Genomic DNA, 22660 nt, shown 5'->3' on the forward strand with positions numbered 1-22660 from the left:
GTTTATACGTACAGTCAATGGTTTATACATACAGTCAATGGTTTATGAATACAGTCAATGGTTTATACGTAAAGTCAATGGTTTATACGTACAGTCCATGGTTTATACAGTCAGTGGCTTCAACTCCTGCTGTAACACTAAGCTGTCATGCAGCAGCACATCCCACCAGTAATATCTTCTCACTTGCAGCAAATATGGGTTGGTAAACAAATGCTTCAAGAAAGTCCCCCAATGTATTTTCAAGTCAATTCGACATATTTGCCTGAAGGAAAGGCTGTTTTTTCTCCACTTGTGTAATTCTGTGTTTTTAAAGAATCAAAGTGTAACGTGGGTGTGGTCTTCTCATCATATCACTTCTTCTGCCACATATTCAAGTATGGAAATTCGGATTCATAGCCTCATTAAAAGCTTGTGGAAATGAGGAAAGGTGTGGCCCATTGCACCACTGCACCATGAGGTGGGTGTGATTATACTGCAGCACCTACAGGATGTCATTCATCAGAAATATTGGAAATATTTATGGGGTTTGTGGGTGCGCCATTTATGATGAAGTCAATTGGGGCATTTTTAAGAAATAGTCTCAGCGTAGTCTCTTGATGTGAAATGTTCCAGTTGCCTTGCTTGCCTGAAAGTGCCATCATTGATGACATCATCCATCCTCTGCTGGCTCTCAGCATATAATCTCCATCCAAACACTTGTGCTTCATTACATAATGTACTTTTATGATGGAGGAGCCATCGCTGCCCTCAGGCAGGCTTTGACTAAACTAACATTTTGTCTTCTCTGCCTGGATGGTCTACGGTACGTCTAAAGGGTGTGATGTAACACGACCTGGCCTGCATGAGATACACATGTCACTTCACGAGCTGGTCCAAAGCACAGTCAGATGGAACACAACAAAGAGATACTTTCAGAGAACAGCTAATGTGCTTGTTAGCTTTGATGAAATCTTCCTTTCAGCCACGTTTCCATCAGTATACCCCTGCTGTGGCTACAGATGTAGTTTACCACCACCAGTGTGTGACTGAATGAATAATTACCAATGGGTTCACTGTGAAGCGCTTTGGGTACCTTGAAAGGTGCTACATAAATCGAATCAATCATTATTATTATTTTAAATTATTATTGGGTTAGCGGCTTACAGGATTAGAGGGTTAGGGTTAGAGAGTTAGAGGGTTAGAGGGTTACAGGGTTAGGGTTAGAGGGTTAGGGTTACAGGGTTAATGGGTTAGCGGGTTAGAAGGTTACATGGTTACAGGGTTAGGGTTAGAGGGTTAGATTAGGTCTATCAGGTCGCTGGTAGGTGTGGAACATAACTCCTGGGGGTCTACTGTACAGTAAAAGAACACGATAAAGATTCCAGACCACAAAAATGCATTCAGTAACAAGCAGATTTCATTACAGCAACAGCTGTAGGATCAGGTGGGGCAACACCACCACTTGCCCCTAATAGAAAGCATCCACTTCAAGCTAAACTTCTCCAAATGTACAAGTTGTTCCAAAGGATGAGTCTGTTTTACGTAGTTGCCAGGCGCATGGTCTATAAAAACAAACCACTGCCAGAGAGACTAACTAGCACCAGGTCAAAAACCATTGCAATTAACAGCTGTGGCAATATGCAGCAGCTTTATCTACCTCTTCATGCGCTTGAAATACTTATCCACAGACATTGGCATGAATGCCATTAAAAGTTCAAAGAAGACACCAGACACAACTTCTGTTGTTAAATCAGACTTCAATGCTGCATTTACGGCACAACACTGTGTGTTTCTAACGCTGTCAAGCGTAAATTGTGCAGATTATTGGGACACAACGTGTTGACAGTTTGCTCAGAAAGCAGGGTTTCAGGTTTCCGATTAAAAAAAAACACATTTTGGTTATCTTTTATAGTGAGACCAGCGAGAAAATAGAACCAAACCCAATAAAAATAAAGAGCTAATACCAACATGAGTAAAAGTAATTGCAATGTGGTTCGTGATACCAGTGATACTACCCATTTCCCACACAGCTGGTTTATAAGGTGTACCACATGATGAGCACGTTGACATTTGATTTGTTCAAGCAGGCTTTTATTTGTCCTAGCTGTGTACATGCAGGACGGAGGAAAGGGGGAAAGAGCTGCACACATTAAGAACTTATTAAGAGCATTATCAAGCGCTGATGAAGGTGAGGAATGCCAGCTATGTGTCTGCTCTCATCGGCTATCTGTGGACTTTCTTAACTCCCTGCTCGGACCCCAAGAGGCCCCTTCGCTGCTCACATCTGAAGACCATCACTCATTTCATGCCAGACGAGAGTTTTGTATGAATAAAGAGTCGATGTCAGGCGCTTTCTTATTCAAATAAAAGGCCGCCTCGTTCCCGAGCAAGCGTGCCAAATGCAATAAAGAAGCGAGGCGTTTCTCTACCTACTTTCAAAAATGGTGGGCCTCTTCCTGTGCCGCATCTTTCTAAACTTGCCCCTAAAGTCCCGAGGCGGGAACGGGTCCGAGCCGGCGATGCGCCTCAGGACCACCTGGTTCAGCAGTTCTTCTGGACGGTCCGTCCCCGTCTCGGCCTCGGGTGATGAGGTCATGTTGCCAGGCGGCGAGCCCTGAGTGACTTCTATCATTCTCCCATGTGAGGATGTGACAGCCTTTTCTGCCTTCCTCCTCTAGCTATGTCTGCTCATGTCTTCCAGCCCTCCACTTGTCAGGGCAGTCGAGCCAGTTACAGTCAAAAAATACAAAGCATGAATTGGACAGGTATTGGATTACTTGGACAGCCCCTCCTCTTTTTGGGGCCAAAAGGCGACGGAGAGAGCAACAGCCCCGCCTAGTGTGTGTGCCCACCAGGCATTCCTGAATAAATATCCTGTATTTGTCTTCACACCCACCATCTCCCACGGCTGGTGTTCCGTCGCAAAGCCCACTCTAATCACTCAGCTTGACATCAGCACAGGAAGAACGATGTCCCACATCCACAAGTAGAAGTACATAGAAAAGAAATGAAAACGCTGCACATGTTTCAAGGGAAAACAATAGATAGCCTTTTTCAAACAACGAATAAAAAGAATGAATAAACTCACTAAATAAAAATAGCTTACAACTTGAAACCTAGTGCAATAATTGCAAAACAAACAAACATTTTTTTTTTTAATTACAACCTACAGGAAAGTTCAAAAAGAGTAATGAAAACACATCTCAAGTAAAATAAAACAAATAAAAAGTGTCTTAAAAAAGAAAAGAGGAAAAGGCAAAACCACCCTGCTTTTTAAGTGGAAAAACACACATGAATATTGAAATAGAATAAACTAATACAACGAATACAACTAGTACCACAGAACACTAACACTAGTATCAGAGGCAAAAGCCCAAATAAAGAACTAACTAAATGACTCAATCAGTACATTCAGAGGTGAAGCCTAGTTGTGCTCCAGGAAAGTCAAACTAATACTCGTCCAGTAACCCCTCCTTTAGCGGCTTAATCGGTTCCACACCCCACCAGTCAATTTACGCAAAGTAGGATTCCTTCATAGTTATGGCATAGAAAACCTGTTTATGATCTGATGAAGATGCTATTTAACATTATTAGCGCCATTTAGACCTGAAATAACACCCCCAAAGTCACCTTTACCTTCCTATTACCCACCCTACCATATACCAGCAGAGAGAATGAGACATTTAAGACACTTTACCTTGTAGGGGAGCAGAATCGGTGGGGCCAGGAAGTGACGTCGGGGGTTCAGAGTTTAGTTTTAGCTTGTTGTGGGCGATGGCTGCAACATTAACCTGTGTTGTTATTATGATGCATGATTTCAACCTGCAATACAAGTCTGCTGTTCCTGTGATGAAGTCTGGTGCTTGTCTCACACAACAATTACTGACACCTAGTGACCAATGTAGGATACTACACTCACAATGTGGGATAAATAAAGTACAAATACAAATACAAATACAATACAAGTTGAATGGTGGACTTACACTCTAATTAGAATTTACTGCATTTAGAAATTTTTATTCTTGAAAAAGCTTAGTTTGGGCAAAAAAAGTACAGATGTACAATCTGCTTTGCCTCCCAACAGGCCGCAGCCAACCACCGAACAGCCATCACTTATTAACTCATTCAACACCAAAGACGTGTTTAAGGTTTTATCAACCCCAAAAACATATTTATACGTCTTTTAGGTTTTTTTGTACGAGAGGCAAAAAGAGGTGATGACGCTAAAAGACACAGTTTTAAGCCATAAAAATGGCCACAAGGTGGCAGAAGTGCATTCGATAACAGAAAAGTCACACATGACAGCAAGGAGGAAGTGAGAGAGCGTGGAGGACTGTAGCATGGAGGAAGTTACGCATTGTAGGGACACTGAACGCATGCACACGAGTGCACAGTAAATTGCTATTTTGATGTAAAACAAGGCTTTTTGTGTTGTTTATGTTGCTGTAGTTGTTCAGATACAGTAGTTGTTTAGCTGTCACAAAAGCAAAACATATTTGTGTCTAAGTGAAAGTTATGCTTGAAATATTTGATCTTTTCACAGAAAGCTGCTTTTCTCCCTTTTCTAGTCAGAAACTGATATTTTACTGGAACTTATCTATGTTCTACTGCTGATGACCAAAGAACACAAAAAGGTAGCGTCCATGTTTATATAACCATAGAACACAATATTCTGTGGGCATTGAAAGATCAGACTGAATGATTTCATTTTTTAAAAATCGCAATAGAGTGAGGGAGTGATTTTTGAACTGTGATGGTGCGAAGGGTGACCGTAATAATAAATAAAGGAGAAGGTCAGACGTCACGTCCATAGTGGAACATTCACACCTGGAACCAAAAGTACATAAGAATAGAAGGTGAGAAGGTGAGCTGTGGAGCCCGTAGCAGAGCATTGACATACAGTATGTACTCGTACTCTACGTCTTTTTCAGCCATCACAGGTTGCACACACCTCCCTTTTTTACATCAACCAGTTTTTCTTCGCCTGACCTACATCAGCAATACAAACAGTCTGTGTGCGTGTTTGTTGTGAAGGCGTTTTCTTGTTTTCACAGTGACAACATGGAACAAGCAGCCTTAAGGCTCCTTTTCATGCTTCCTGAGGCTGAAGAATGTACTCATGTTGTCATCCATGAGTACAACAATTCAATACCTGCAACATGGCACCATGACTGCTGTTTCTGGCCAAATACAAACAACATGCATGCTTGTTTGCACATATACACCTGCTGAATAGCCACCTGAATTACAATACATGTGCGTATGAGCGACATAATAGCAAAGTGTCATTGCATACAGTAGTTCTAGTCAAGGGAGATACATCCATCCCAGTCAAACAAGAACCATAAGTAAGCACCCAGCAGCACATCTTGCTTTCATCACTGACTATAAACATCATTTCCCATGAGCTGAAGCTCTAATCGTCTTACAAATTACAGCACTTGGAACATTCTAAAACCACAAACCACTCAATCAGAAATCTGATTTAAAACACGGCAAGAACCTTCACAAGTCACACCAACAGGAACAACGGCGCCTCTCTTGAATGGGAAATAAAATACTGTAAAAATAATTTAAACAACGTCAAACCGAATGACACATTGGCGCCTGTCTTGGACAAAAACTAAAAAAAAAAAAAAGGAAATAGGCTCTAGCATCATAAAATATATTACAAACAGCGTTGGTAGGTCCACTCAAGCTAAAATATCTTACAAATACTGAAATATCTTGAATACATGTACATAAAACACATTCATTTGTGTTGAAATGTTTTAAACCAACTATGAAAGTAGCAAAGCTATTTTTTTGTTTTGCTGACTGTAGTGCCCCCTCTAGTGTTCAACAAGTGTATGACAAGCACACAGCCACGGTATGGGAGGTCCAACTTGTCACAGTTCTCGGATTTGTTTTTTATTTTGAAAGGTGTCATGTTTTGACAGTTTCGGAGCACTTTAGCACCACAAAACACTAAAGAGAGTTTTATTCAAGAGAGTTTTATTGTCATGTGCATAGTAAAACAGCAGTTATACCATGCAATGAAAATCTTATTCTGTTCATTCTCCCAAGAAAAGAAAGAAAACAAATGAAAGAATAAGAACATAAGAAACATAAACACATAAACATATATACCAATAAATTAAGCAACAACAACAGAAGAGACATTAATACAAGTAAATAATACAAATAAATAAATAAATAAATAAAGTGCTATGAGTGTGTGCGTGTGTTGCGTGCGGCGTGTGTGAGTGCTTCGTTGAGAAGCCTGATGGCCTGTGGGTAAAAGCTGTTTGCCAGCCTTGTGGTCCTGGACTTCAAACTCCTGTAGCGTCTGCCTGACGGTAGGAGTGTGAATAATGAGTGTTGTGGATGTGTGCTGTCCTTGATGAGGTTGTGTGTTCTTCGTAGGACTCTAGTTTTATAAATGTCTTGCAGTGAGGGGAGGGCTGCCCAAACAATGTTCTGTGAGGTCTTGATCACCCGCTGGAGTGCCTTCCTATCACGTGTTGTACAGTTACCGTACCAAACAGTGATGGAGGCGGTAAGGACACTTTCCATAGTGCATCTGTAGAAGCAACTCAGGATTGTGGTGGACATGCCAAATTTCCTCAGTCTTCTCAGGAAGTACAGTCTCCTTTGGGACTTCTTCATAATTTGTTGGGTGTTGTGAGACCAGGTGAGGTCCTCGCTGATGTGTGTGCCAAGGAACTTGAAGGTTTTCACCCTCTCCACCTCAGTCTCATCAATAAACAGGGGTCTATGCGGCTCCTTTTCCCTTGTTGTTGAAATAACCTTGTAAAAGGTTATTTCATGTTTTTTCTTCCGCCTGATAATAAACAACAAAGCCATCGTCAATCAATTTACATCAGGGGTCACCAATGTGGTGCCCGTGGGCACCAGGTAGCCCCCCACGACCACATGAGGTGCCCGCAAGCCTGCTTTTCATTCAGGTTTTCAGTTAATAATGAAAGAACAGTAGAAAGAAATGCATTGTGTAATACAACATGTGAGTTGTGGACACCAGCATTTTGTTCATGTTCTGGTAAAACAAGCATATTTGCTTTGTTTGGGTTTAAAATAAGCTCTGAAAATAAATGTTACAAAAATGAGTAGCTCTTGGCCATTTTCATTTTGTAAAAGTAGCTCTCACAAGGAAAAAACGTTGGTGACCCCTGATTTACATCAACAGTGCGTCCTCTAGTGGTCACCTTATGTACGACAGCAAGAACGCAAGTCGATCCAACTTTTCTCCATTGCAAACCTGAAGCTAAAGTTGTTTAATGGTATTTAACTCTAGTAAACACAACCATAAAACAATCCCAATAACCGAGACATAACAGTTATTTCACTAAATACGGTAAAATAGTTTAAAAATGGAGCAGGACGAGCAGGACGAGCAGCACGCTGGCGAGACGACAAGGTCGGAAGTGGAGCACTGAAAGGAACACAGAGGAGCGTTTCCATGGCGAGACGCATTTAGATTTGCACACGATGAATAATTGATAGACAGCAGCCTCCCTGTGAAGGTTGACTGCTGTGGACTCTGGAATTACACAAGCGCACAAACACTGGCGCTATCATTCCGTATGCCACTTACTGGCAATCTAGCATCGTGTGACCCCCATATGTCCTGGGCCACCTCATTCTTCATACAAAAGAACATACACTGGCCTGCAAGCTACACCTGTTCTCTCCTGTCACGTCCTGTTATCAAGCCATGAAGGAGGGGAGGAAGATTTGGGCACCACAGATCCAATTACAGAGAGGTGATTATGTTCTTGTGCACCACCACTGGACAGGTATTGGCCTCCATTTTAGGGGGAAATTGGTTATATTGGATGTTTTGGTTGCATAAGTCTGTGCTGACTCTTAAAATGACAAACAATAGTTGATCTTGGCAAACATGCAGGCATTATTGTTAAAGGACATCATCATCACGACCATGACTGCAGGCTTTTTGTCTTTTTTAAAAAACACAAAGACAAAGAAAATATGATGAAATGAATGGCCAGCATCCACATGTAAACAAAGAAGAAATCATGCAAAATGCCACAAAGATGCAGTCAGCTGCAATAAACTACAGTACGTTGATAAACTACCTGTATGCTCACTTGCTGGCTTCCTAGTGTAACCCGCCCTGTTTCACATTGCCCGCAATGGGGCTCAAACAGAGGACCTTCATAGTGGGAGGCAAGAGCGCTGACCACACGGCTAAAAGCCCGAACTGTCGGCCGTGTGTTCAGCGCAGCTCTTAAGGCAGAGGGAGTGAGGTTTACCAACGTACACTTGCACAGCCTCACAGGCTGGCATCCGTTACACTAGCTCACGTACTCGATATGCCTACTATTCTCCACACGTAAAAAGACAAATACACACTTACATGATTATCGAGGGAAAGGCTCGACACCTTCTTAGAAGGTGTCGGACGTTTCGCTCCTCATCCGAAGAGCTTTGTCAGCGAACTAATAAGTGCTGGTAGCCTAGGCCTTAAATACAGTAAGAGTGGGCGTAATTGGTGTGCCAACACCCTCCTCCTATTGGTTCCTTACACTAAGCCTGGGCGGAGTAGTGGTCTAATCCTCTCGTGCTATTAGCACCTCCGATAAAAGGGAAGTGTCGCTCCCTGAGTTGGGTATGAACGACTCTGATACTGGCTCGTTAGAGCATCTAATTGTTCTGGCTCGGCCCTGGCTCCACCTCATTTGCAAGACTAAGAGCTGTGGGTTTTGGTCTCAGTAACCTGCTGAACACAGGGTCCAAATTAAACCTCAAACCACCATTCCGATTCAATGATGGGTTCTGTTGTTTGACAAAAATAGCTTCCTTTACTCCTCTTTCAAACCATCTGTTTTCTTTGGCCAAAATCTTTACCTCACTGTCCTGAATAGAGTGATTGGTTGCTTTAAGGTGTAGATGTACTGCTGATTGAGGCCCACTAGAATTGTCCCTGCAGTGTTGATAAAGCCTTTTTTGGAGCATTTGCTTAGTTTCCCCAATGTAGTGCTCTTTGCATTCCTCATCTTTACAGTGGATGGAATAGACCACACTGCTCTGTTTTTGGTTTGGAGCCTTGTCTTTAGGATGCACTCATTTTTGTCTCAGGGTATTTACTGGTTTGAAATAGGTAGGAATTTTGTGTTGCCATAAGATCCTCTGGAGTTTTTCGGAGACCCCCGCTATATAAGGGACTACCACTCCTCTCCTTTTTGCTTCAGTGGGTTTTTGGGTTTCTTGCCCTACTCTCTTCTTTTGACATTTGTTAAAAGCCCACCGCGGGTACCCACAGGTTGAGAGCGCTCTCTGGACATGTTGTGTCTTCTTTTTCCTTCCCTCAGCACTAGTTGGTATTTAGTCTTGCAAATGAGGTGGAGCCAGGGCTGAGCCAGAACAATAGATGCTAAGGAGCCAGTATTAGAGTCGTTCATACCCAACTCAGGGAGCAACACTTCCCTTTTATCGGAGGTGCTAATAGCAGGGGAGGATTAGACCACTACTCTGCCCAGGCTTAGTGTAAGGAACCAATAGGAGGAGGGTGTTGGCACACCAATTCCGCCCACTCTTACTGTATTTAAGGCCTAGGCTACCAGCACTTATTAGTTTGCTGACGAAGCTCTTCGGATGTGGAGTGAAACGTCCGACACCTTCTTCACAGAAGTACAGATGACGTCTCAAGAAGCCTTTCCCTCGATGGACAACTCCTGTACGACTGAGAGCCTACACAGACGCTTACATGATTAGTTTTTCTTTCATTTAAAACTTAGTCAAACTTGTTTTACTTGTTTTTCTGGTGTGTTTCACCAACAAGACACAAATGTGTGGGAGCAAGGAAATGACCGTTATTGTTATTCCAAGTGGTCTTGAATTGCCTTCATAGTTTCCTTGGCCTGAACCTTCATTTATGTCATAAAAAAATGGATAACATACATAAAACTATCATCTACGACGGCGTTTAAGGACACATTGAAAATATAATCACTTGACATTTCAGCAATAAAAGTCGTAAATTTAGGAGAATCAAAGTTGGACATTTACAAGAATAAAGTCGTACGTTTATGAGAAAAAAGTTGAAAATTTATGACAATAAAGTCGTAAATTTACAAGAATAAATTAGGAAATTTGTAGATTTATGAGGAAAAAAAAAGTCGTACATTTACAAAAAAAAAGTTGGAAATTTTTACAACAAAAAAGCTGTAAATTTACGACAAAATGTTGTAAATTTACGAGAATAAAATTTGGAAATTTACAAGAATAAAGTTGTACATTTATGAGAAAAAAGTCGTACATTTACAGGAATAAAGTCGTAATATTACCTTTGCCCAAGGCCAAAGATCACATAAGTCGCCGTCCCAGGCAACGCCTGTTACCACGGAGTATTAAAGTAATCTTGAGATTACGAGACTTGACTTTATTTTCGTAAATTTAAGAGAAAAACTGTTAAGTTAATGTTGCAGGCATGGTGTAAAGAAGGCGTAAGTGAGATGATGCTAACCCGTGCTAATCTGCCACGTGATAAATAAAAGCTTGCCTGAAGCAAGAGCAACGTTTCCTTCCTTCCTTCCTGAAGACCTACGCTCTATTTTACCTCTCACACGTACGACACCTTCACACCTACACTAATATCACCACTTATTCTCATCATACGTATCACCACTTTATCCTCATCATACGTATCACTTTATTCTCATCATACGTATCACCACTTTATCCTCATCATATGTATCACTTTATTCTCATCATACGTATCACCACTTTATTCTCATCATACGTATCACCACTTTATTCTCATCATACGTATCACTTTATTCTCATCATACGTATCACCACTTTATTCTCATCATACGTATCACCACTTTATTCTCATCATACGTATCACCACTTTATTCTCATCATACGTATCACCACTTTATCCTCATCATATGTATCACCACTTTGTTCTCATCATACGTATCACCACTTTATCCTCATCATACGTATCACCACTTTATCCTCATCATATGTATCACTTTATTCTCATCATACGTATCACCACTTTATTCTCATCATACGTATCACCACTTTATTCTCATCATACGTATCACTTTATTCTCATCATACGTATCACCACTTTATTCTCATCATACGTATCACCACTTCATCATACGTATCACTTTATTCTCATCATACGTATCACCACTTTGTTCTCATCATACGGATCACCACTTTATCCTCATCATACGTATCACCACTTTATTCTCATCATACGTATCACTTTATTCTCATCATACGTATCACCACTTTATTCTCATCATACGTATCACCACTTTATTCTCATCATACGTATCACCACTTTATTCTCATCATACGTATCACCACTTTGTTCTCATCATACGGATCACCACTTTATCCTCATCATACGTATCACCACTTTATTCTCATCATACGTATCACCACTTTATCCTCATCATACGTATCACCACTTTATCCTCATCATACGTATCACCACTTTATTCTCATCATACGTATCACCACTTTATTCTCATCATACGTATCACTTTATTCTCATCATACGTATCACCACTTTATTCTCATCATACGTATCACCACTTTATTCTCATCATACGTATCACCACTTTATCCTCATCATACGTATCACCACTTTATCCTCATCATACGTATCACCACTTTATTCTCATCATACGTATCACCACTTTATTCTCATCATACGTATCACTTTATTCTCATCATACGTATCACCACTTTATTCTCATCATACGTATCACCACTTTATCCTCATCATACGTATCACCACTTTGTTCTCATCATACGTATCACCACTTTATCCTCATCATACGTATCGCCACTTTATTCTCATCATACGTATCACCACTTTATTCTCATCATACGTATCACCACTTTATCCTCATCATATGTATCACCACTTTATCCTCATCATACGTATCACCACTTTATTCTCATCATACGTATCACCACTTTATTCTCATCATACGTATCACTTTATTCTCATCATACGTATCACCACTTTATTCTCATCATACGTATCACCACTTTATTCTCATCATACGTATCACCACTTTATTCTCATCATATGTATCACCACTTTGTTCTCATCATACGTATCACCACTTTATTCTCATCATACGTATCACTTTATTCTCATCATACGTATCACCACTTTATTCTCATCATACGTATCACCACTTTATCCTCATCATACGTATCACCACTTTGTTCTCATCATACGTATCACCACTTTATCCTCATCATACGTATCGCCACTTTATTCTCATCATACGTATCACCACTTTATTCTCATCATACGTATCACCACTTTATTCTCATCATAAGTATCACCACTTTATCCTCATCATATGTATCACCACTTTATCCTCATCATACGTATCGCCACTTTATTCTCATCATACGTATCACCACTTTATTCTCATCATACGTATCACCACTTTATTCTCATCATACGTATCACCACTTTATTCTCATCATATGTATCACCACTTTGTTCTCATCATACGTATCACCACTTTATTCTCATCATACGTATCACTTTATTCTCATCATACGTATCACCACTTTATTCTCATCATACGTATCACCACTTTATCCTCATCATACGTATCACCACTTTGTTCTCATCATACGTATCACCACTTTATCCTCATCATACGTATCGCCACTTTATTCTCATCATACGTATCACCACTTTATTCTCATCATACGTATCACCACTTTATTCTCATCATAAGTATCACCACTTTATCCTCATCATATGTATCACCACTTTATCCTCATCATACGTATCACCACTTTATTCTCATCATACGTATCACCACTTTATTCTCATCATACGTATCACTTTATTCTCATCATACGTATCACCACTTTATTCTCATCATACGTATCACCACTTTATTCTCATCATATGTATCACCACTTTGTTCTCATCATACGTATCACTTTATTCTCATCATACGTATCACCACTTTATTCTCATCATACGTATCACCACTTTATTCTCATCATACGTATCACTTTATTCTCATCATACGTATCACCACTTTATCCTCATCATATGTATCACTTTATTCTCATCATACGTATCACCACTTTATTCTCATCATACGTATCACCACTTTATTCTCATCATACGTATCACTTTATTCTCATCATACGTATCACCACTTTATTCTCATCATACGTATCACCACTTTATTCTCATCATACGTATCACCACTTTATTCTCATCATACGTATCACCACTTTATCCTCATCATATGTATCACCACTTTGTTCTCATCATACGTATCACCACTTTATCCTCATCATACGTATCACCACTTTATCCTCATCATATGTATCACTTTATTCTCATCATACGTATCACCACTTTATTCTCATCATACGTATCACTTTATTCTCATCATACGTATCACCACTTTATTCTCATCATACGTATCACCACTTTATTCTCATCATACGTATCACTTTATTCTCATCATACGTATCACCACTTTGTTCTCATCATACGGATCACCACTTTATCCTCATCATACGTATCACCACTTTATTCTCATCATACGTATCACTTTATTCTCATCATACGTATCACCACTTTATTCTCATCATACGTATCACCACTTTATTCTCATCATACGTATCACCACTTTATTCTCATCATACGTATCACTTTATTCTCATCATACGTATCACCACTTTGTTCTCATCATACGGATCACCACTTTATCCTCATCATACGTATCACCACTTTATTCTCATCATACGTATCACCACTTTATCCTCATCATACGTATCACCACTTTATCCTCATCATACGTATCACCACTTTATTCTCATCATACGTATCACCACTTTATTCTCATCATACGTATCACTTTATTCTCATCATACGTATCACCACTTTATTCTCATCATACGTATCACCACTTTATCCTCATCATACGTATCACCACTTTATCCTCATCATACGTATCACCACTTTATTCTCATCATACGTATCACCACTTTATTCTCATCATACGTATCACTTTATTCTCATCATACGTATCACCACTTTATTCTCATCATACGTATCACCACTTTATCCTCATCATACGTATCACCACTTTGTTCTCATCATACGTATCACCACTTTATCCTCATCATACGTATCGCCACTTTATTCTCATCATACGTATCACCACTTTATCCTCATCATACGTATCACCACTTTATTCTCATCATACGTATCACCACTTTATTCTCATCATACGTATCACTTTATTCTCATCATACGTATCACCACTTTATTCTCATCATACGTATCGCCACTTTATCCTCATCATACGTATCACCACTTTATTCTCATCATACGTATCACCACTTTATTCTCATCATACGTATCACCACTTTATTCTCATCATACGTATCACCACTTTATTCTCATCATATGTATCACCACTTTATTCTCATCATATGTATCACCACTTTGTTCTCATCATACGTATCACCACTTTATTCTCATCATACGTATCACTTTATTCTCATCATACGTATCACCACTTTATCCTCATCATACGTATCACCACTTTATCCTCATCATACGTATCACCACTTTGTTCTCATCATACGTATCACCACTTTATCCTCATCATACGTATCGCCACTTTATTCTCATCATACGTATCACCACTTTATTCTCATCATACGTATCACCACTTTATTCTCATCATACGTATCACCACTTTATTCTCATCATACGTATCACCACTTTATCCTCATCATACGTATCGCCACTTTATTCTCATCATACGTATCACCACTTTATTCTCATCATACGTATCACTTTATTCTCATCATACGTATCACCACTTTATTCTCATCATACGTATCACCACTTTATCCTCATCATACGTATCACCACTTTGTTCTCATCATACGTATCACCACTTTATCCTCATCATACGTATCGCCACTTTATTCTCATCATACGTATCACCACTTTATTCTCATCATACGTATCACCACTTTATCCTCATCATATGTATCACCACTTTATCCTCATCATACGTATCACCACTTTATTCTCATCATACGTATCGCCACTTTATTCTCATCATACGTATCGCCACTTTATTCTCATCATACGTATCACCACTTTATTCTCATCATACGTATCACCACTTTATTCTCATCATAAGTATCACCACTTTATCCTCATCATATGTATCACCACTTTATCCTCATCATACGTATCGCCACTTTATTCTCATCATACGTATCACCACTTTATTCTCATCATACGTATCACCACTTTATTCTCATCATACGTATCACCACTTTATCCTCATCATACGTATCACCACTTTATCCTCATCATACGTATCACCACTTTATTCTCATCATACGTATCACCACTTTATTCTCATCATACGTATCACTTTATTCTCATCATACGTATCACCACTTTATTCTCATCATACGTATCACCACTTTATCCTCATCATACGTATCACCACTTTGTTCTCATCATACGTATCACCACTTTATCCTCATCATACGTATCGCCACTTTATTCTCATCATACGTATCACCACTTTATTCTCATCATACGTATCACCACTTTATCCTCATCATACGTATCACCACTTTATCCTCATCATACGTATCACCACTTTGTTCTCATCATACGTATCACCACTTTATTCTCATCATACGTATCACTTTATTCTCATCATACGTATCACCACTTTATTCTCATCATACGTATCACCACTTTATCCTCATCATACGTATCACCACTTTATCCTCATCATACGTATCACCACTTTATCCTCATCATACGTATCACCACTTTATTCTCATCATACGTATCACCACTTTATTCTCATCATAAGTATCACCACTTTATCCTCATCATATGTATCACCACTTTATCCTCATCATACGTATCACCACTTTATTCTCATCATACGTATCACCACTTTATTCTCATCATACGTATCACTTTATTCTCATCATACGTATCACCACTTTATTCTCATCATACGTATCACCACTTTATTCTCATCATATGTATCACCACTTTGTTCTCATCATACGTATCACTTTATTCTCATCATACGTATCACCACTTTATCCTCATCATACGTATCGCCACTTTATTCTCATCATACGTATCACCACTTTATTCTCATCATAAGTATCACCACTTTATCCTCATCATATGTATCACCACTTTATCCTCATCATACGTATCACCACTTTATTCTCATCATACGTATCACTTTATTCTCATCATACGTATCACCACTTTATTCTCATCATACGTATCACCACTTTATTCTCATCATACGTATCACTTTATTCTCATCATACGTATCACCACTTTATTCTCATCATACGTATAACTTTATTCTCATCATGTCACCATTTTATTGTCATCATGTCAAGTTTATTCTATTTCTTTTCCAATAGGGTTGCATGTTGTATTTCCCTGTCAAATTCAACGTAGAATTGTTGCTAACAGCCGGAATAAATGCTGACTTTCAGCATGTATAAGTCTCATTTGACACCTTAAGTGTAAAAATGAGCGTTTGCGTTGATCGTTAATATATTTCACTTGTCTTCTAGATGTTTGCAAGTAAGTGGATGAAGGTTTAAGCACGGAGAGCAAACATGTTCCTCTCTTTACTGTTTCCAACCTCACGGCACCAAGTCAGCTAGAATAGCCCACAAATGAACACAGTCCAACAGTTAAAGCATGACAAAGTAAACAAAGTACCTTGATGTGTAGACGGTGTTGTCATTTTAGCATTCCTTCTTAATATGCAGTTTTCCCTCAACTTCTGCTCCCCTTCTTGTCTCCAAAGACTCCGCCTTCGGTGGCCAGCCTGCTGCGGTTCTCCTGAATAATGAAGGCCACATCTTTCATTCATAATGTATGCTCTTCATGAACACAATATACGCTTGAAAACGGCGATACTGTATCCAAATGTACCAAATCCAATAATAGCGATACATTTAAGATGATAGATAATTCAGTACAGGAAGACAAAATTCTACCTTGACAAGTCCCACCCCCACAAAAGTTGAGCAATTTGGATTTTATCTTACATTTTCTTGGAAAATGTCTAAAAAGTCCCACCAAACTAATCGATGCAAGTGCAAGTGTGCATAATCGAGCTAACACCCACTTCCGGTATGTTCAACAGCTTGGCCAGCAGATGGCGACAGAGGACGAGTGATGCGCATACTGTACAGGCAACATGAATCGGGGACATTAAGACAAACATCTTGATGATTAAATATATATGCAGTCATTCTTCCATAGCACTCAGACTGTGTTCCATGGAGCTGATGGAAGACGGTAGCATGCCCAGGAAGGAACTCCATCCAGCCCGCAACCACATTGCTTTGCCAACCGTGCACGCAAGCATAGCTGCACCGGGTGAACACATGACCCAAGAGAAGAAGTATTTTTGGCGTTTCCATGTTCGTCGATCACGGTTGAGTTGACTTTTTTTGTTTCTTGTTGTATACCGAATGCTTCTCCTGATGCAAGCCTCCCATTTTCTGGCTGGGTGTTGGGACATCAGCTGGGAATCAAACCCGCGTGCACCAGCAGTGTCCCTTTACACCACCAGGGCCACACAAACAAAAGGCCAGTCAACAATAGGTGATATGTGTATCATTAGTGCCACTAGGGAAGTCCCGGGCCACCCGTGAACTGAAGAACTTCAAGCTACTTTACAGCCGCATCTTCGGCTGCAAAGGAGTTCAAAAAACAACCCAAAAAAAACAGATGGTGGCACGTGGCATCACATTACCTGCGCCGTCTTTAAATCTGGATGCAGGCTGAGATTCTCACTGCTGGGGCAGGGGGGGAGTTCTAGGAAGCTATAAAATGCTCAAGCTGGAGGTGTGTTATTGCCTCCTAGAGGAGCACCCCCTTTGGAACCCTTAGAGGTCCAGCATAAGTGATCAGCATCCCTTGAAGATCCATCTGCAGGGCAAAGGAGAGCAGTGGAAGCTTCATGACTATAGGAGCAGCAGGTTCAACTGGTCTACAAGCAGAGGGAACACTGCAGGTCTTCTCTGTAGCTTTAAGGTCCCCTTTTATACAAAGTGACTTATGAATGATATTGTAACAACAATACGTGCCCCTAAACCACTGCTTCTCAAACCATGGACCTGTCAGGGGGCGAGAGAGGCAGGGATTACTTTCAATGTTAGTGCAGACCTGCCAGTATATCATCATTGGAAACAAATGAACTTGGCTACTCAGTGTTCCCTCGCTTATCGTGGAGGATAGCTTCCCAAAACAGCCCACAAAAAGTGAAATCCACAAAGTAGCCAACATTGTTTGTTTCCAATGATTCTCTATGTTTTAGGGCTGTAAAAGCCCCCACCACACACTTGATACACTCTTCTCAGACAGACATGAACATTTTCTCACATTTCACTCCAAGTTCAAACCTTCCTTTGAATTTTAATGTCCAACCTACGAGGTTGGACACAAGAAATGACTCGCACGTATTTCACACCTGTGACCGTGCCTCTTCATCCTGGTGCCGCTCTGCTGTACTGTAGCATTTTTCTATCCTTGTTCAAACATATTGTTGCTGTATCATCGTCCTCTTCCTCAAACCGAAGATTCATTTTCATAACGAGATTTTGTAAGATTCCGTAACGGCGCCCTAGAGCCGCAGAACGTCTGGCTTCCTTCGGCACGTCCACAAGTCCAACTTTTTGTGCGATGGTTAGCATCTTCCTCTGCCTTTTGGGTGCAGAGCATTTTGTCAAAGTTGGTTTGAATTTAAATGATCAACTTACAAGATTGGACAGAACAAATGAAGCGACTCACGCATATTTCACTCCTCTGATGGTGGCTTGTCCTCCATGAACGCAGTATACGGCACCCTCCATTGGTAGCAGTAGTCAATACAATAACAGACACATACAACAGAGCACCGATAGATAGATAGATGGCTCTAATACACCACAAGCATTTTCCAAATTTTCACTTAAAAAATCTGCGAAAGAGCGACTCTGCGAAAGGTGAAGGGATATGGTTTTGGAATCACATCGTAACCCGTATATCTAGATGCATGTGGGATTGTCTGTCACAAACACATTTACATCCCTGATCTGCACCAACGTTCAACATGTCTCTCCTTTGCTAACCTGCATGTTGTACATTTGTTCAATCCACCCCATCCGTGTTGCCAACTAACTCACCAAACGCTCACATCTTCCTTTGGTGTGCTCGGCAGAGGTAAATATGAAGACAGCACTTGTCTGGCGGTGGGAAAAGAGAGCATCATTACACGTGGAAGAACACATCCATCACTGCTATAGCAAACAACATCAACACTTGTTTATGATCAAAGCATCATGTGGCCGCGTCAGAAATCATTTCTATTCCTACTTGTTATTCCATTGATTGACTGGCTGCTGCAAAGTCTTAACATCTGTCAGTGTGTGTGTGTGTGTGTGTGTGTGTGTCTGTGTGTGTGTGTGTGCACAGCCTCAGTCACTAAGCTGCAAGTATCTTATTATGTGAAGGTCAATCAATTTGTCCCAGCTATTAGTACGCACACATCTTGGATGATGAATCGTGCTGATATCCACAAAGCCATCCAGTGAAAGTATACGTATCGACCTTTCGCTTTGGCAACAATTTGTGTCGCCCGGGGGCCGAGTCACTTTGATCTTTCTTTCCTTGCCACTGTAGTCTGCTAACTTGTTGCTAGGCAGACACTGTGGGGTCTGCAGTCCAATAACAACGACATCAAATCATATGTTTCCTTGAGGCTTTGCTGCCTCAGACTGCACAGAAAGGACAGGGAGATGCGACAAGAAAATACCCACATGGACCCTGAAACAGAAGTGGAAGTATCAACATACATTCATTTTGCAATGTTATTATCATGACTATGTATTAAAAAGAAATATGTCACTTTCTTACCGCAGCATGGAAGCTCCACTGCCACACACTGCTGAGAAAGGACAGGGCAAGGCGGCAAACACAGGAAATAACACCAAATCAGGCTCAAAACATTTATCTACGCACATTATTTGTGTAGTTCAAATGTAATTGTATTTTCTTTGACAACAGCACCATCTTGGCTACGGTGGGGCGCTGGCCCTCCTGCCCCGAATGCAAAATAGCCACTGTGGTTGGAAAAGATACAAGATCAAAACGATAGAAAAGATGTTAAAAGGTGCTATAAGCCCCGAAAGAGTCGATCTACTGTTGTAGATTTGCCCTAATGTCCATTCTCAGCCAATCAGGGGAAAGCTTGCTGTGTTTGGAAGCCGTGTTCTTGCATCCGAAACGCCCACACAACCCCAAAAACACCTGAGCATCATCCCATGATGTTTTATTTTGAAGTCATCAAAAAGAAACAATTTGCAGCTTGTTAAAAGCCTCCTTGCTCAATTTTGCTGCGTGTTTGTTCTTTCCCTCCTTTATTCCGCCTGAGTAGGCACTAATGAATCCGCAAAGTTGAATGCCTTCCTTTTATTACGCCCGAAAGGCCCCATATCTTTGCTTTTGTAGTCTTTTACTTCACACCAAACAACAAGCAGATGGTCGCAAGGTCTGGTTCTGTGATTTGGGGGTTTAGGGCCACCCGTGCCACCTGTGCCATCCGTTCTCCACAAGGTGCGCACTGGCAAACACTTAAAAACATTCATTCCATCACTTAAAAACACACAACAAGTCACAACTGTCAACTGTCCTACAATATTGCTCCCACAAAAAGTAAAAAAAATCAAAAAAATCCAAGGAAGTCAAGAAGAAGTACACATGATACCATCTTTGGTATTGAAAGGAATGAAATGCTGCCTAACAAGTCAGATAAAGCATCTTTTACTGTAGCATGAACGTGACAAGCTTGCCAACAAACACAACCTCCTGATGTGCATTTGCTTTATTTTTGTTTTATTACCTCCGCCAAGCACAGCGCAAAGGTTATGGTTTTGCCGGCGTTTGTTTGTTTGTGTTCAAAATAACTTGTAAAGTCCTGAATGGATTTTGGTGAAATTGTCAGGAATCATTGGAAATGGGACATGGAGGAACTGATGACATTTTGGGGGGGGTGATCCTGATCACCGTCTGGATCCAGGACTTTTTCTAAAGGATTCCTTAACATTGTGAGATAGCATTTGTTCACAGAACTCCAAAAAATGGTCAGAGCACTTGGGAAAACAATACAGGACAATTTTCTTGAGGTTCTACAAAATATCAAAGACTGATCCAAAAAACGTATGGGGGGGATGAGGGGGACTATGGCGATTGGCGGAGGTCTGCACTCTTGAGTGCTTCTCTAGTTTAGCTTCATTATCCAGTGGTTCACTTCTTTTTTTATTTTTTAGGGCGGGGGATAAGAGGGCGACAAAAAAAAAATAGACAAGAGACAAGGACAACAGCAGCAACAACAATTGGCCACTGCGTTCAACTTGAGTCCCTCAAGAAAAGCTAGAAGAGGAAATTGGAAATGGGCAAGCAATAGCTAGCATGTTACGCAGTGAAATGAACAGGACACTCATGAGACAGAACACTAACGACAATCACGTTGCAAACACGTCACGGGTAAGTAAACACACAGCGACTACAACAGCAACAATAAACAACTACGCTAACTCCAAACACATATCTAACTTTATCAACTTTTTTACAGAACAAGTGCCGCAAGGCATGCTGGGAAGCCAAAAGGCTAATCTTATGTTTTTTATGCGTTGTGCATAAAACACAATTTACTGTACAACCGAGGGTCTTATTGATGAAGATCAATAAGACCACCGACGCTGTGAAAGCTGATGAACATGAAGGAAGAACGACTACCAAAAACACACTTGTGGTCTTCACAATAAAAGCTCTACGTATTACAGCTTGTCTGACTGAACTGAACAAAAGTCAACATCTAATGAAAAGCATAAGATGAAGACTGGCTGTTGGTACGTTGGTTTTCCAGAGAGAAGATGATCACTTCGTCTTTGATGTGTGCTAGCATGAATGATCTTGGCATTGAATAAATAGGATCAATGGGCCTCATTCACGAAACATTCTTACGCACAAATCTGTTCTTAAAGCCTTCTTACGAAGATTTTTGGCATTCATGAAACGTGTTCTTAACTCACAGTTCTTAGATCTAAGAACAAATTCTACGAACGCTCAGGAGGACTCTTGCGCACAAGCAAAGCTTGCACTTTCAATGCGCAATCGCCCTCATGATGGATTTTCCAACCTGATCCCAAAAAATGTAGTGCAAATAAAATATCCCAACAATTATTTATCATCAAAACAACTAAAATATACTCCATGGATAAATATATATTCAAATCCCAATTCATCAAAAAAAAGGCTGGCTGGACGTGCGCTGCGCAGAGAGAGAATGTAAAGGGACCATTAGATTTATTTGCTGAAAGCCACCAATATTTGATGTCCTGCTTCAGGCTTCAGGCTTCCCTCTCTGTTCTTGCAGGGGTGCAGGATCATCAGAATAACATCGCAATGAAACGTGGTGTGTCTATTGCGCACGTTGCACCCCCAGATAACGACATGCGCCCCCAGCCACGTCTTGAGCCAGAGCACGGGGCTGCTGTATTAATTAGGCAGCGTCTAATCAAATGTAACCACAGAAAAAATACATTGTCACACACAAACTAT

At 40.5% G+C, this 22660-nt stretch overlaps 1 protein-coding gene across 11 annotated transcripts in view; it reads right to left on the reverse strand.

Annotated features, from left to right (window-relative positions):
- frya (furry homolog a (Drosophila)) overlaps positions 1 to 17184 on the reverse strand; it is an 82115-nt gene extending 64931 nt beyond the window's left edge. For 5 of the 11 annotated variants that reach the window (XM_054793159.1, XM_054793157.1, XM_054793169.1 and 2 more), the window contains exon 1: positions 2413 to 2713. In XM_054793159.1, the coding sequence (XP_054649134.1) occupies positions 2413 to 2611 (199 nt within the window). In that variant the 5' untranslated portion in view covers positions 2612 to 2713. Of the gene's footprint in view, positions 1 to 2412; positions 2718 to 16768; positions 17021 to 17049 lie in introns of those variants that run through there. The other 6 variants (XM_054793168.1, XM_054793167.1, XR_008573049.1 and 3 more) reach the window with 6 other exon arrangements.
- Between the last annotated feature and the right edge of the window lie 5476 nt (positions 17185 to 22660).

The sequence above is a fragment of the Dunckerocampus dactyliophorus genome, chromosome 12 (assembly GCF_027744805.1).
Source record: "Dunckerocampus dactyliophorus isolate RoL2022-P2 chromosome 12, RoL_Ddac_1.1, whole genome shotgun sequence".
Classification (NCBI taxonomy): domain Eukaryota; kingdom Metazoa; phylum Chordata; class Actinopteri; order Syngnathiformes; family Syngnathidae; genus Dunckerocampus; species Dunckerocampus dactyliophorus.